Source organism: Pipistrellus kuhlii, unplaced genomic scaffold (genome assembly GCF_014108245.1).
Source record: "Pipistrellus kuhlii isolate mPipKuh1 unplaced genomic scaffold, mPipKuh1.p scaffold_m20_p_24, whole genome shotgun sequence".
Classification (NCBI taxonomy): Eukaryota; Metazoa; Chordata; class Mammalia; order Chiroptera; family Vespertilionidae; genus Pipistrellus; species Pipistrellus kuhlii.
Window position 1 is genome coordinate 6,749,784 of NW_023425523.1, and position 16,656 is coordinate 6,766,439.

General features: G+C 41.7%; 1 protein-coding gene across 1 annotated transcript; it reads right to left on the bottom strand.

Annotated features, from left to right (window-relative positions):
• Nucleotides 1-1,048: 1,048 nt before the first annotated feature.
• LOC118727173 (pancreatic alpha-amylase) lies at nt 1,049-10,399 on the bottom strand. The gene is made up of 11 exons (XM_036452665.2): nt 10,380-10,399; nt 8,626-8,838; nt 8,138-8,284; nt 6,788-6,985; nt 6,145-6,375; nt 5,287-5,420; nt 4,406-4,528; nt 4,211-4,310; nt 2,906-3,024; nt 2,676-2,801; nt 1,049-1,270 (listed from the first exon to the last, which is right to left on the bottom strand). The coding sequence occupies exons 2-11, from the start codon at nt 8,791-8,793 to the stop codon at nt 1,081-1,083; spliced, it is 1,536 nt and encodes a 511-aa protein (XP_036308558.1). The 5' UTR covers nt 8,794-8,838; nt 10,380-10,399; the 3' UTR covers nt 1,049-1,080.
• Nucleotides 10,400-16,656: the final 6,257 nt, after the last annotated feature.

Consider the following 16,656-nt stretch of genomic DNA (forward strand, 5'->3'; position numbering starts at 1 on the left):
CAGTTCTTTTTTTAATAGACCGCCTTTCTGACTCTGGCCAATCTGAGCAGGCTTTTTACTAGAACACAGTGTAGCTTCGGGTACAGAACATGTACATTGTACATGTACATCTGAGCAGGCTTTTTACTAGAACACAGTGTAGCTTCGGGTACAGAACATGTACATTGTACATGTACATCTGAGCAGGCTTTTTACTAGAACACAGTGTAGCTTCGGGTACAGAACATGTACATTGTGTTCTAGTAAAAAGCCTGCTCAGATTGGCCAGAGTCAGAGAGGCGGTCTATTAAAAAAAGAACTGGTGTTGCCTCGGAAGTGGGGGGTAGTCTTATACAGCGAATACAGGCCTAAACCTATGTTTTAACTGTAAAATTAGGGGGGTCATCTTATACGCCGGAAAATACATGCCAGTTAACCCAACAAAGATGGCAGCTTAATTTGCATATGCAGGCACCGAGCAGCCAGGGGTGGGGCCGGTGTTCCATACCGCCACAGCTGCTCTGGGCCTCTAGGCAGTATGGGAAGGCAGAAAGGGGATCTGGTCCGGAATGAAGGTGGTGCTGGCAGCCAGGGGAAGTAAGGCTCATTCTTGTACGAATCTTCGTGCATCAGGTCTCTAGTTGGTAAATAAAATTATATCGGTTTTAGGTGTACACTGTATAATACATCATCTGTGTATTGAATTGTGTGTTCACCACTGAAATTCAAATCTTCTTCCATCACCATTTATATCCCTTTACCCTCTACTATACGCCCCTTTCTCTCTGGTAATCACATACTCTTGTCTGAGTCTGAGTTTGGTGTGTTTTGTTTTGTTTTGTTTTGTTTTGTTTTGGTAATCCCTTTACCATTTTCACCTAACCCCTTAACCCTGATAAATAGGCTAATGTGAGTCTTCTGAAATAAAACTGTTGATTGTAATTATCTTATAATTGTATAACTATGTGCGTGTTTATGCTTTTCAAGTTGGTTACTTATAGCTTTTACAAAGAAATGAATGAGTGACAAGAATTTATATATGTAAAAAAAAAGAAATACACATGGTTAATTCTCTGCGGTCATATGTATTTAATTCAAATCTTATAATTTAGATTCCGCATGAATTGCAATAAATGGATCTTCGGCACTGTTACTGATAGAGAAGTGAGCGTTGCCATCAGCAGAGACGTAGATTTTGATTCCTGTACACTTGTCACCAACTTTATCTCCAGAAATAACATCACAGTAGGTGCCAGCAGGAAGACCCGTTTGCAGATAGGAAGATAATGGCCTGTAACAGAAACGTGAAGATTTAACTTGAGCTAAACACAATGAAAACCAAGCTCACAGGTGACCTCTGTAACGAGCAGCTGCCTTTCATGCCATGGACACCACACAGTCAGGTCTCAGGGAGAAGAGACTTCAGCACAGAGACCTCTCTCAGGAACAGAAGTAATCCTCTAGGAGACAGCAGCTGCCTGGTCCACGGGGAATACTGCCAAACACGACGGTGGAGAACTATTGGTGAGGATTTGAATTGTACGGGCTCCCTCGGGTAAAAGTACTTCCTGAGGTGCCTGCCAGGTGTGGCTCAGTGGTTGAGCATTGGCCTATGAACCGGGAGGTCAAGTTTCGATTTCTAGTCAGGGCACATGCCCCATTTCAGGCTCAATCTCCAATAATGGGTGTGTGAGGAAGCAGATCAATAATTCTCACCACTGATGTTTCTTTCTCTCTCCCTAACTCTCTGGAACTAACAAAAATATATATTTTGGAAAAGTACTTCCTGCGGTACACAAATATTTAAAATAGGTCCTCATCTGAACTTAAAGAAATGCAAATTACTTTCAAAATTTTTAATTTGATTATGTTTTCCAAAAATATTTCTTTTTTTACAAGAGGCCAAAATGAATTTGGGCTGGAGCTAAAAGTAATCTAACATTTCTTTGGAGAAGTGTATGGTTTTAAACAGAAAGCTGTTTGCATACATTTATTTTGCTTCTCCCATTCACAAAAGACAGAAACTAAAGGACGAACCACAAAGAGATATACTGGGTTTTTCTTTTTGTCCGTGGAATGTAATTTAGGCTAGAATGAGCTGAAGTTGCCCTTGGAAGAAGACATTTCAGCAGCTTGCTAAAAGGTCTAAGCCATGCTCTTGTCTGGAGTGTAAAATTCAGCTCTCCTCAGGTGAATCACGGACCCAGAGATACATATTCGGTACACATATGCTTTGCAAAATGATGAGCATGGTGAGCTGGAAGCAAAGGAAAGAACAGACAGGAGACTAGTTGAGAAAAAGAGCTAGAAGAAGGAATTTCAGTGCTGGGCAGTCATCTTTCATCATTTACATAAAAGGGTGTCAAGCAACTTGTTCATGTAGTGACTTCCCCACCTGTACACTAACATGGGTGGATGTGCGCGCACAGAATGTGCCTGGTCCCTGCACATGATACACAAGGTGCACAAACACCGGTCTTCTGAGAACAGAGAGCCCTCGTCACGAGGAGACCAAAAAGATCAAAATAATAGGAACCATCATTTTTTTATTTTTCTGGCTCATTTCCCATCTCTATGATTGTCATCCACTGACTAAAGAATCTGATATTAAAGAAAATGTAAATGAGCAGCAAGAGAAAAGAATAAACCCAGAACTCGTTAGTGTGAAATATAATTTCTGATGGGTATCGACTTACCAATCATCATTGTTAAAGATAATGAAGCCTTTGTTTCCTCTTCCAAAAGCTACTTGGTTGCTACCATTATCCCACCAGTTGGTAAAAGGTTCGCCGTCAACCACATTACGGAACATAACCATGTTCCTGAAAGCAAAACACGGTAGGATTGCTATGCATACTTCAGCAGTTTCACAGAAAATGTTAAGCAAGTTTATTATTGGAGGATCTCTCCCAATAAGGGGCCCCACCTGATCTGACGCCAGCGATGCTCACAGACCCAGTCATTGCCGCAGGTGGTGTCTGGGTTGATGGTGACTTCTTTAATTACTCCATTAGTATTTGGTGGCCCAACCCAATCGTTAATATCCTTCATTAGATAAAAGAATAAAAAAATGCTCAGATTTTAAATATTAGTGTTCTCCACTATGCCAAATCCAATCTCCTATTTGTCTCTAGAGTGTCTTCATGTGGAATCCAACTCCTTCAATAGCCATCAGCCCTTCCAAGTTCTCATCACCTTCCCTCCAAATTCTTATTCTCTAGTGCCATGTTTCAAAGGTTAAAAAATATATATATATTTTTGTATGGGGAAGTTCATTTATTTATTCAACAAATATTTATTAAGAATCTCGCATATGCCAGGCACTATGGACACAGGCCAACAAATTCCTCACTTCATGCAATTTACATTCTAGTAAGAGAAGATACAATAAATAAGAAAAATCTATTCAATTAAGGACCTTGGATGCTACTCTGAGTGATCAGGGAAGTCATGACTATAATGTAAGCTCTATGAAGGCAGGACTTGTTATATGTTTTGTTCACTTCTGTGTCTCCATGGTCAAGAATGATGCCTTGTTTATGTTTGTTGGATCAAAAAAGATAAACATTTTTAAAGCCTGGCTGGTGTGGCTCAGTGGTCGAGCATTCAACCTATGAACCAGGAGGTCTCGGTTCGATTCCAGTCAGGGCACACGCCAGGGTTGCAGGCTCAATCCCCAGTAGGGGCCATGCAGGAGGCAGCTGATCAAGGATTCTCTTTCCTCATTGATGTTTCTGTCTCTCCCTCTCCCTCCTCTCTGAAATAAATATATATTTTTTAAAAATTTATGCAGATGAGTGGATTTACCAAATTTTTTTTCTCATCTGGATCTTTCCCAGTATACTCTGCACATTTCTGTTCTTTAATACATATATGATCCTTCTTATAAAATACTTTGCCTATTTAACCTGAATTCAACTATATATGTATTTTTTTTTTGCCTTCAATACCATTTTTTAAAAGTATTTCGCCAGTATTCATATTGCTTAAACTATGAACAGGTGCTGTTTTAAGTTCTTTACAAGTGTTCATTTGTAATCCACATACCAGCCAAGTAGAAGCAGGTACTTATAAGAGGTACCAATTATTATTTTGCTAACAGAGGCCTGCATCAGCTTACACTTAAAGAGTCGATAAACAGATAATAAATGTAACAGCATCAGGTAAACTTAGAACAAAACTGCCTTCCTTGTCTTGAGAAAAAAGTATGTTGCATGACACCAACACTTACTCTTCCATTCTCAAAATACCTCGGCCACCGGAAGCTTGACATGACACGTGTGAACCCATAGGGATGGGCGAGCATAAATGCCACTCCCATTTTGTAGAGTCTGGAAGTTACAAAACGATGCCATGGTCAAAGGAAGCAGTGTTTTCAGTATTGTTAAAAGGCAGGAGGAGAGCAGATGGAGAACTCTGTTCCCACCTGGGGTCCCAGAAGGTAAGGATGGACGCGCCTCCAGCACCATGTCCCCGCTGGTTGTCATGGTTGTCCACGAAGACAAGGGCTCTGTCAGAAGGCATGAAGCCCCAGCCTTCTCCCCAGTTCCTGTGCGCACACACACACACACCATAGAGTAACTTACATGCACGTTTCTTTCAGTGCATAATGACATTCTCTAATTGAAATACAAATAAATAATACAACAACAAATATATACAAGTAGTAGAGGAATAAACTCACAACCATAAAAGTACTTCTGCCTGGCCCTGCATATATTCTATATAGATACAGCTCTGCTATCTATGAATACATTCCATATGTGTACATGCGCCCATGTCTCTTGTATTACATTCACGTTACGGGTATTTCTGTAATTGTAAGAGTCCCTTTGAAAGTCTTAGGGAATTATAATTGAGATGGGCTTCAGAAGGATCAACATCCATCTCATGCAGAACGGCAAAGCAGTTTAAAAGGAGGTTTCCATGTTTGCATCTATAATACAGACAGTTTAAAATGTGAAACCATTTGATAGGATGCTCGTAAATGCCACAGCATGACCACATTGTAGGGACTTTCTCAACGACTGACCATTTTAATAACAACCTGGACCTCTCAGGTCAGCTTAGGAGAGCCACGTAAGCCATAGCTGACAACCCCAGGTGATGGGTTTCTAGACATACTGGGACAGACATTCTCAATAATAAAGATGATCCATTCACGTCTGGGGAGCTAGCACCTGGGTTATTGATAACTGAATTCTCGCAAGAGTCCACGTAAGGTCTTCATAAGATAACACCTGTCAGGATAATGTGATATGTACTAAGTCTGTAAAGTGATTCCAAGAACCAGGCTGTGCCACTCACCTCAGATAGGCCATCCTCTCCCCATCCCACTTGCGCAGCACTGTGCCCAGTTTGGCACCGTACTTGAACTCTGTCACGCGGCCGATGTCAAAGTATTCACTGCTCTTAATGGACTCACCACCCAGATCGATTACCTGGAAGAATTATTCAAGTCAGAAGAAATGTAGGGGGAAATGCCGTTTTAGGTTAGACTTTAATCGACCAGTGAATGTCATATAGAAAACGGCTTTAGCCCACCTGGCTCAGTGGTTGAGTGTCGACCTATGAACCAGGAGGTTACAGTTGGATTCCTGGTCAGGGCACATGCCCAGGTTGTGGGCTCCATCCCCAGTGTGAGGCATGCAAGAGGCAGCCTATCAATGGTTCTCTCTCAACACTGATATTTCTATCTCCCCCTCTCCCTGCCTCTTTGAAATCAATAAAAAAATACTTTAAGTAGTCTTAAACAATTTATGTTACTTGACATGCCCCAGATAATTCTGCTTATACCAAGATTCTCATTTTTGTTGTTAAGGTATTTACTACAATAAGTGACTAGCTAAGGCGGCCTGATGTCCTGTGAAAACCCAGACCTAATGGAGTCTTCATCAGGGGATGTGCAGGAGGCAGCTGACTGATGATTCTCATTGTTGATGTTTCTTTCTCTCCCTTGTCCTTCCTCTTTGAAATCAATAAGAAATATATATTTAAAAAAAAAAAAACACTGTCCTCTACAACGGATTCCTGTTCTGTGTAGAAGAATCAGTTCCTCCCATACAGAAATGATATTTTAATGAGATATGTCCCTATTTTCTGGTGAATTAAGCTACATTGTGTATGCACACACATGTCTCCACACACACACATGTGTCCACGCACCTCCTGGTAAATGAAAGCTTTACTTCCCTCGGGGAACCAGGTGGTGTTCAGATGATGCAGTTTATCCATAATGGCCTTCATGTCCCCGGGCCACATGTGCTTGGAGGCATCGATCCGGAAGCCGGCCACCCCGATGTCAATGAGGTAGTTCAGATACTCGGCCACCTTGGAGCGCACGTAGTCTTTCTCCAGGGCAAGGTCGAGAAGACCGACCAGACGACAGTCTCTGACCTGTGGAGGCAGGAAGTTCATGATGGATGCATAAGACCCGGTGTCCACCTGAGAACCCACTTGGCCAGTCATTCATTTGTTCATTAACAGGCATCTCTATAGCGTCGCGTCCGCCTCGGGCACTGGGGGCATGGACAATCTAGTCTGGACACACCTTTGAGGTGCTTGCTCGTGTGAAAACAGAGCACAAAGGAAGTGAAGTGGCTGAGCTTTTCACTGGGAATCAGTCACGTGGAGAAAGGATGGTACCTATTGCTCTGCGTTGCTTTATTTTTATCCAATCAGACTTGGAGCCCTGTTTTCTTAACTACGGAAGCTAAGGTGCCACTGCAGTGGAGATCAGTGAGCTGCGCGCAGATAAAGGCAGATCACGGGAGCTCTCTATTCCGATCACGGTGGTGTTTCTAATTACCTGGTAAGGGTCATTGTAGTTCTCGATGTCCCCACTTGGAGTTCTGCATTTACCGTCATTGAAATCCCAGGCGGAGAACGGGACGGAGGGGAAGTCGCGGCTCCAGGGGTTGAAGAAGCTCCCGCAGGTGCTGCTCTGCCCCGGGGTCACGCCGTTGCCGCACATGTGGTTGATCACGGCGTCCACGTAAATGTGAACCTGCAAAGCAGCGCTTCCGGTTCAGTGTGACGGACGGGAGGGAGCCACCATGACATTGCCGCCTGGAGCTGACAGCATGTTCATGACATTCCCAACTAGTTCTTCTTTTACGTTATAACGGACCTGCCTAGGAGACCATAAGTAAGGTGTGCGAGGAAATGAACCGAAGACCTACATGCATGCCAGCCACAACCCAGATGTTTCCCTACATGTAAATGAACAGAACCAGACTCCAGTGCCTATGAACAAAGGCAAGGAGCCTTTGTCGGGGAGGAAGGAGGAAGAGAAGGAGAGATTGCTGATCTTTGGAAGGTCCCTGGGTCACCCTCTGCTACCAACTCAGCCGCTGAAGACTGGGGAGTAAACATAGTCTCTTACTGTGTTCCTCATCTGGAGGGATCCTCCTTTTACTATCAAACAGCCTGTGGGGAAGAAGACTTGGGAATTATGGATGGAGACACGAGCCATGCAGAAGGCACCCAGACATTGTCACTGGAATTTCCAATTTCTGACTAGAAAGTATTCCCTGGAAATCTGTACAGTTATAAGGGTTAAAGGTTGATTTTTGCTTTATAAACCCCAACTTATGTCTTTGGTAGATAAATGGCACACATACAAAGAATGATAAAGACTGAAATATGCCGAAACCGGTTTGGCTCAGTGGATAGAGCGTAGGTCTGCGGACTGAAGGGTCCCAGGTTCAATTCTGGTCAAGGGCATGTACCTTGGTTGTGGGCACATCCCCAGTAGGGAATGTGCAGGAAGCAGCTGGTCGATGCTTCTAGCTTTCTATCCCTTTCCCTTCCTCTCTGTGAAAAATCAATAAAATATATATATATATTTAAAGACGGAAATATAAGCTACAATTAAGTTTTAGTTACAGGTAAAGCATAAAGTAAAATAAAAGATATGGGAAATTTCTCAAAAGGAGCAAGAGACGGGGGGCAAGCAGCGAGAAATTATATTTTTATGTAATTTATTTATTTATTTTTTAAATGTATCTTTATTGAAAGTATTACAGATGTGCCCCTATATTCCCTCATTAACCTCCTCCAGCCTGCACCTGTGGCCCGCCCCCCCCCTCCCCCCCCCCCCCCGGCCTTCACCACACTATTGCCTGACAGATATTTTAAAGAAAACGAAATCACTTACGCCAACGTTGTTACACCTGGTCACCATGTCTCTGAATTCCTCCTCATTTCCTGATCTTGTACATAACTTGTAGCTAATCGGTTGGTATCTCTCCCACCAAGGTCTTGAAGGGTTATTGATGATCACATTTTCATTGGGTGGAGAGATCTACAAAGAAAACCATCTTAGGTATCACATGGTGGCTTTACTTGGTATCACTGAATGGTCTAGGAAATAACCAGTGACCTTAGATTCTTTCTCAATCTTTGTATAAACTGCTTCATTTTTTAATAAGCACGGGACACCATTAACAGTCTATTGGTGATGTCGTGCTGAGAGTATACCAGAAACAGAACCTAAAGCTGCTAACGATACTAAATTGTGTATGTTCCTCACAAAACTCCTCGGAGGGCATATGAAATACAATTTCTGAGCTTCGCAGACACAGAGGAGACCATTGGCTCTAAAGCCCCGCCAACCCCAAGGTGAACACCGTGAGTCATACCCACCTGCACCCCTCCGAATCCTTTGGGACCCAAGTACCGCTCACACTCAAGGGCAATGTCAGCCCAGCGCCACTCAAACAGGTGGACAATGGAGGTGCGCCCAGGCTTGGTGTTGGGGGCGTACTGAGCCCAGCAGAACCCCAGGGCTGAGAGCAACAGCAAGAACTTCATCTTGCTCGGCGATGTCAGGGTTATTTCCAGGAACTATTTATATTCCTGCAAGAAGAGTGCTTTACAAAGTTAATGTTCACACGAGCAAATACTCGGGCACAAATGTTTACTCATAATCTGAAAGGTGTTATCAATAAATCATGAGATTGTCCAGGGAAAGAATCCAGCTGACCTCTGAGAACCTTAATGTTTCCTTTATTGGGGAATATCAGCCTTTGTAACATATGGCACTTTATATACATAAAGAGGAGTCCCCAGTCATATATTATTTACTTAGCATTTGATTTTATTTCCAAAGTCCTTCAAAGATAGAAGGAAAAGAACAAGCAGAGCCAACTACATTCATAGTCAGAATGTTGCCTTAGGCCTGGCCGGCATGGCTCCGTGGTTGAGCGTCAAACTATGAACCAAGAGATAAAGGTTGGATTCCAGGTCAGGGCACAAGCCTGGGCTGCAGGCTTGATCCCCAGTGTGAGGCATGCAGCAGACAACCAATCAATGATTCTTTCTCATCATTGATGTTTCATCTCCATCTCCCTTCCTCTCTGAAATAAAAAATATATATATTTTTTAAATTGTTACCCCTAGTCCTAATTTCTCAATTACTTAAATTTCTGCACTAAGATTTAAGAAACTATTTGGCAGTTGAATGTCTATGAATTAAGCAAACAGAACCTTTCGCTTCTCCATCAAATCATGTGCTGAACGCAATGTCTAGAAAAGTAATGTGTGAGTGTGTGTGCTTTTTCTTTACCCCAGCCCCAGCAATCTCACTTCTCAGACAGATACAAATATATATTTTAACATGTACATGAATTAACATTAACCAAGATCAGAAAGTTACCTACTCTTGTCATTCATAGTCATTAGTCTCGATGCTTTATAAATATATAGCAAGTAACTTAATGAAAGCATTATTAAAAATTTTAACGGAGAATACCTCCAATGTCACATCTATGTCTGTTATTTCATCACTTGTATTTCTCTCTGGGTGTTTTTATATTTTTCTGTTTTCACAGTTTTCAAATATTCTAGAACATAGGTAGTAATAGGTCAAGGTAATGGCTTCTCTTCTAAAGATAGTCACAATCCCTCTACGTTTTCCATGGAATCTCATGTACAATTTTCTTAAAACATTGCCTTGTCGCCTATGAGCCCTCCCTCTACCAAAAGAAAGCAGAAATAAAAGAGAAATGCACCTGAGATCAGGATAGTAAGTCACGTGGGAAGGTTAGAGAAGAGAAGGCAGAGAGTCAAGTTTGCCTGCAGCTCCCTGCAGGGAGCCACATTTTGAAAGAAAGTTCCACACATTTCAAATCTAAATAGTACTTTTAGAATCAAGGTCATAGAATGGGAGGGGATTGATTATTCTCAGGGGGAAAAGGGCATCTGTGTGGGGGGTACGGGAAGAGACTGGACAAAAACCATATGCCTGTGCTGCTGGGCATTGAAACTCGAGTTGTCAACAAACCTAAAATAGATTGTGCCACTTTAACTCTATCGACTCCTATGCCAGAAGCCACTTATTTCAAGACAAAAAAGGAGGGACGGTATTATATGAAAGTAAAAAAAGTAACATAACTTACCACATCAACTTCTGTAAGCCAGCAATCTCGCAAATCCTCCGTTCAGTCTCTTTTTAAGCGTACAAATTAAGGAAACAAACAGTGATGAATTGCCCAAATTCCTCTTCCCTTTAAGTCATTGCTCTGAGGACCCTGCTGAGTTCTCTAAACCCACATGGTACCAGGTCTAGCCTTAGCCCCACTTGGCATCAGGTCAGGCCTGGGCTCCCCTCCCTGTCTCCACCCCCTGCAGCCCTCAGCCTCTCCTCTGCCAGTTTGCTTTCGTTTTGTCCTTTCTCTTCCTCAGGAGCCTCTCCGGATATCAACAACCCGTGCTTTTCTGAGTGGTTTATATTAATCCACTGGGGGGAAATTGCTAAAAAGAAAAAAAGAACACACCCTTAAAGACAGCTTAGAATAAATATCATGGTGTTAAATGAGTTGTGTAACATAAGTGTGACTAGAATGTAAACAAAGTCTCTAAACCAAAAATCTAATTTTGAATGCAAGCTTTGCCATCGGCTCTGTGAGCCTGGAGAAAAACCATGAAGCCTGTACAGTATATGCCCATCTTCATTTATCCAGTGGGAATCATGGTATATGTTAAATGCTCAAAAGTAACTATTATACAAACAGCTAGCAGCACGCATCCAATGCTACTGAGTGCCATTTCCATGTATTATTGTTTTGATTTCTCACGTGTGTAAATGCAAAAGCGAGCTATGCTTATACCCAGTTAGTTTGTTTTTTTTAATATACTTTATTTTATTTTTTTCAGAGAGGAAGGAAGAGGGATAGAGAGTTAGAAACATTGATGAGAGAGAAACATCGATCAGCTGCTTCCAGCACACATCCTACTGGGGATGTGCCCGCAACCGAAGTACATGCCCTTGACCAGAGTTGAACCTGGAACCCTTCAGTCCACAAGCCAACGCTCTATCCACTGAGCCAAACCAGATAGGGCTGTATCAGTTTTAATACTGAGACACTGAGTCATTTGGCCAAGGTTAAATTTTAGTAAGTGTTCAGATTGAGAACAAAAACCAAACAGAGTGACTGCATAGTGAGCTTGTCCCCCAGTCCTATCAGTCTGTCACTGGGTGTTACTGAAAACGAAGAGAGTATTGTATGTGAAGATATTCTGGCATCTGGACAGTTGTTTGGCTAGTAGTAACTGTTAGTCAGACATGAGCAGAGCAAGGACGATGGGCCAGGAGCAGAAACTCACCAGGGCAGAAAGCCCTGGATGCTCGGCAAGGGGCAAAACTGGGAACACAAGGACTGCCCCCTCCCAGGGTTACCTCCCCTCCCCTAGAGCGACAGTCGCCAACCTTTCGGGCCTCTCGAACCACCAGTGGTCCGCAGACCACCAGTTGGCGACCACTGCCTTAGAGTGTGGCTGCCCGTGTGGGTAGGAGAGCCACAATCCCTGAACAAAGGGTTCACATCCTTAAACTGGAACACTGGATTTGGAATCTATGCCAGCTTCACTTCAGCAACATACCAGAACTGCCATTACAGTTCTCTGCCCACTTCTTTTCATTGTTGAAGTCCCCAAACTACACCTTTCTACGTGATGTGCCCCCACACATATTTGAAATGCATTAGTCTCTTAAATTATGTGGAAAATGTGTGGAGTTACAAACCAGTTACAATACCAACTTATGGGCTAATTTAAAAAACAATGTATGCTTCTTAAATAATGTGGAAAACAACTGTAGTTATAAACCACTGTTACAGTAATCCTAGCTCTTGTAATTGTCCATTATTTCCTTTATTGTGATCTGAATTTCTCCTGATGGCTTTGAGCTCCCGTCTCGTTCCCATTCATTTCACATTGCCAGAGCCCCTTAAGCATTTCTTCCAGTGCAGGTTTATCTGGGACTGTCTTATTTCTCTCTGAGTTTTGAAGACAGTTTTGCTACGCATAGGGTTCCTTGCTGTTTTTTTTTTGTTTTTTGTTTTTTTTCTTTTAGCACTTTGAATATACTAGTCTACTGGCTTCTGAGAAATTTATTGAGAATCCCTAATATGTGACAGTTCACTTCTCTTGCTTGCTGCTTTCTAGATTCTTTTATAAAATTTAATTATGTGTGTCAGTGTGGGTTTCTGAACTCATCTACTTGGAACTTGTTGAGCTCCTTGATGTTTATATGCATGACTTTCATCAGATTTGAGCAGCTTTCAGCCTTTTATTTCCTCAAGTACTCTGTCCCTTTCTCTCTTCCTCAGGGACTCCTACAGAGCACAGCTTTAAAATGAGTCTTAAAATTAGGTCATCTAAGTCATCCAGTTTGTTTTTCTCAGAATTGTGCTAGTTATTCTGGTTCGTTCATTTTCCAAATAAACCTGTTTGGCAACATCAACAAAATAGAATTTTTGAATGGGAAAGAATTAAGTTTTTAGTCAACATTTTAACAATCATGAGTCTACATACATACTAGAGGCCCGGTGCACGGATTCATGTGCAGGGGTGGGGGGATCCCTCAGTCTGGCCTGCACCCTCTCACAATCTGGGACCCCTCAGGGCTCAAGGAGCAGGTGGCCAGGGAGAAGCCTGAGCCTGGGCCCAGCACTGTGCCATGTGGTCTGTCCCAGCCTGCGGTGCCTGCTGCCGCTGCTCATGGCACTGCTGTGGAGTCAGGAGAGGCTCCCACTGCAGCGGTACTCCCCAGCCATGAGCCCGGCTTCTGGCTGAGCAGTGCTTCCTTGTGGGAGCACGCTGACCACCGGGGGCAGCTCCTGTGTTGAGTGTCTGCCCCCTGATGGTCAGTGCACATATAGCAACCGGTCGAACAGTCTTCCTAGTCGCTCTGTTGTATGGTCACTTAGGTTTTTATTTGTGTGTGTGTGTGTGTGTGTGTGTGTGTATTTTTTTAATTGATTTCAGAGAGAAAGGGAAAGGGAGAGATAGAAACATCAGTGATGAGAATCATTGACTGACTGCTTTCTGTATGCCCCACAATGGGGATGGAGCCCACAATTGGGGCATGTGCCCTGATCTGGAATTGAACCAGGCTTATACATAGGTTAACACACTGGCTGGGCAATAATTATGAGTCTTTTGACACAGGTATACATTATCTCCACTTATTTTTCATTTTTTAAAAATTTTATTGAGTTTAGAGATAGATGGGACAGGGGAGGGAGAGAAAAGAAACATCAACTTATTTATATTCATTGTTTGACTCTTGTATGTGCCCTGACTGGGGTACAAACCCATAACCTTGGCAAATCAGGACAATGCTCCAGAGCTACCCAGCCAGGACTAAGTTTTCATTTTTCATTATCAACTAGAGGCCTCGTGCATGAAATTTGTGCAGGGGTAGGGTCCTAATGGCTGCTGGCCAGGGTTTCTCTTCATTCCATGTGCCCTCTGGTGGTCAGCACATGTCAAAGTGAGCAAGCGAACTCCAGAGGGGACGCTTCGCATATTTGGCTTTTATATATATATAATTGGTGGTGGTGTGGGGGGTTTCACCATACAGGTGTAGTACATATTTTGGTAGATTTATAGCTAATTACTTCCCCTTTGGTACTATTGCAAATGGTACTTTTAGAAAATTTTCAAAATGTAGTTGCTTATTACTAGTACATAGATGTACATTTGACTTCTACACCTTTTATTTTTGTAGCCTTTTGGTCGGAGGAACCTTTTTATTTATTTATTTATTTATTAATATATTTTATTTTATTTTTTTACAGAGAGGAAGAGAGAGGGATAGAGAGTTAGAAACAGAGAGAGAATCATCGATCAGCTGCCTCCTGCACACCCCCAACTGGGGATGTGCCTGCAACCAAGGTACATGCCCTTGACCAGAATCAAACCTGGGACCTTTCAATCCACAGGCTGATGCTCTATCCACTGTTTCGGCCAGAGGAACCTTTTAATTCCTTGGATTTTTCTATATGCCATTTCTGAACAAGGACAACTTACTTTTTTACATCCGATTTGTACAGCTCTCCGGGTTCCGCACTGGCTGTCAAGATGTTGAATGGGGCGGGAGTGTGCACTTCCTTGTCTTTCTCTCATCTTATGAGGAAAACATTCCACCTTTAACAGGAAGTATTAGCATAGCCATAGGTTTTGTAGACACTCTACCGAATTAAGGAAGCTCTCTCTAATTTCTGGTATACTGAGTTTTTATGGATGTTTAATTTTGTCAAATGCTTTCCCTTCCTTTATGCTTTTCCTCTACTCTGTTGCCATGATGAGTTACATCTGACTTTCAGAAATTGAACTAGTCTGAACTTCCCAGGATAAACTTCACTTGACCATGATGTATAATTCTATTTACATAGTTTGATGAACTTAATCACACTTTATTAAGGATTTATGCATCTATACTCATGAGAAATAGGGATATTGTAGTTTTCTCATACTTTGCCTGGTTTTAGTATCAAGATAATGCAGGACTAAGAAAATTAATTTGGAAGTGTTAGCTTCCATGGGTTTGTTGGCTTTCAATTTGCTGTTTAGCAGAATTTACTATTGAAAATACTTAGACCATGAGCTTTATTTGCAGGAAGAGTTTGAATTACGAAGTAAATTTATTAAATAGAAAAAAGATTGTTCAAGCTACTTCTTGAATAAGCTTTAGTAGCTTTTCACTTTCAAGAAATTGGTCCATATCATTGAATTAGTCAAATTTATAAAAACAAATTTGTCCAAATTCCAGTATTATATTATTACAATTTGGAGGGTGGCGGGAGGGGGGGGGGGATTTCTCTTACTTTTCTTTGGCTGGAACTAGTCTTGTTTACAATGATATTTTCTATTTACGAAGTATTGGTTTGTGCTTATTACTGTTATTTCCTTTTCCTGCTTGTTCTGGGTTTAATTTATTCACTTTCTAGTTCCTTCAAGTCGAATCATCAATCTGTTGCTTTTACCTTTTCTAACATAAGCAAATTCCCTTTAAACACTTCTTCAGCTGTACTTCACAAATTTTTGTTGTATTTTCATTCATTCAATTATTTTCTAATTTCCCTTAAGAATGCTGATTTGCTTTATTTGTTATTTAGCAATGTGTAATTTAATATCCAGGAAATTTGAAATCTTCCTGTTACTTGCTATCTGGTTTAATTTGAGGTCAAAGGACACACTTTTTATGATGTTACTGTTTAACGGCATAGAACCACGCATCTACCAAACTATTCACCATTGTTTCAATTTTCGGTGAGGGAGGAAGAAAAATCTTCCTTTTGTCACAGGACAGACACACACACAGTGAACAGGCAGACATACAGTGTGCTGATTTTAAAATTTCGAGTAGGTTGATTTCTTTGAGAGGGACAGTAATTTTAAAAAATAGCTGAGAAACTGATTTTGAGGTATGCCACTATTTTATTTTATTTTTGTTTTAGTTGTGATATATTTGTCATACAGAAAGAATTAAAAAAAAAAAAAAAAAAGACTCCATGTCTCAAGACCGAGGTTTAATAAATGTTAACATTTTGCCAAAATATTCTTCAAACATCCTTTTTAAAGAAAAATAGAATACATACAGCACTGCCCCCTCCGACTTCATTCTCCTTTCGTCGTTTTCTTCCACACTGAGGCATTCAGTGCCTCCATAAATACATAATGCTGTTCTCTGCATCTATTTTGATCTAAGGTCTGAAAAGTTTCAGGTAATAAAATAATCTGTGGCTCAGATTTTCTTCTGTATTCTGGGATTTTCAAGGACCCAGGTATATTAACGACTGGTAAGTGGTATACTGGTGCTGTCATAATTTTTCAAATAAAATACCTTACGTTCTCAATACCTTTCTATCATTTCTAACTGATGTCCATTTTAAATAGATGCGATCCCCATTTCGATGTTTATACATTATCCTAGATGTTCTGTCTTGTTTGACCTCCTACCTTCCCCCTGGCCTTAGAGCTGAGCTTGTTTGGTGCAGGCCTCTCCTCCTGGCACCTCTTGCATGCTGCTGAGTCTCAGTTTCGTATTTGAGATCCCACCCTCCACCCCCACCACACACACACACACACACACTTTGGGACTGCTGTGCCTCCATACAGCTCACTTCCACAAATGTCAGTAAGTTCTTGGGTGGGAACTCTACTCCTCCAAAGAGGGCATCAGCTCTCTCTCTTATGTACCTAACACACTGGCCTGCTCTCATGTCTACTGAGCAATCCTACTGAGGTCACTATTTTTGTTGTTTATGCATGAGTTAAGGAAATTAAATGGGACAAACAAAATGTCTTAACTTACAGTTAGAGTTTACTTAAAAACTCCATTACTCACAGAGGGACGTTTTTCTTATGGGGATGGTAAACATCAATAAT

Coding starts and splice junctions, on each gene's coding strand:
- LOC118727173 (XM_036452665.2), bottom strand. CDS start 8,793: ATGAAGTTCTTGCTGTTGCTCTCAGCCCTGGGGTTCTGCTGGGCTCAG. Junction 4,311..4,405: donor CTTACCTTCTGGGACCCCAG/GTGGGAACAGAG, acceptor TGTAACTTCCAG/ACTCTACAAAATGGGAGTGG. Junction 1,271..2,675: donor ATCTTTAACAATGATGATTG/GTAAGTCGATAC, acceptor TTTCTGTTACAG/GCCATTATCTTCCTATCTGC.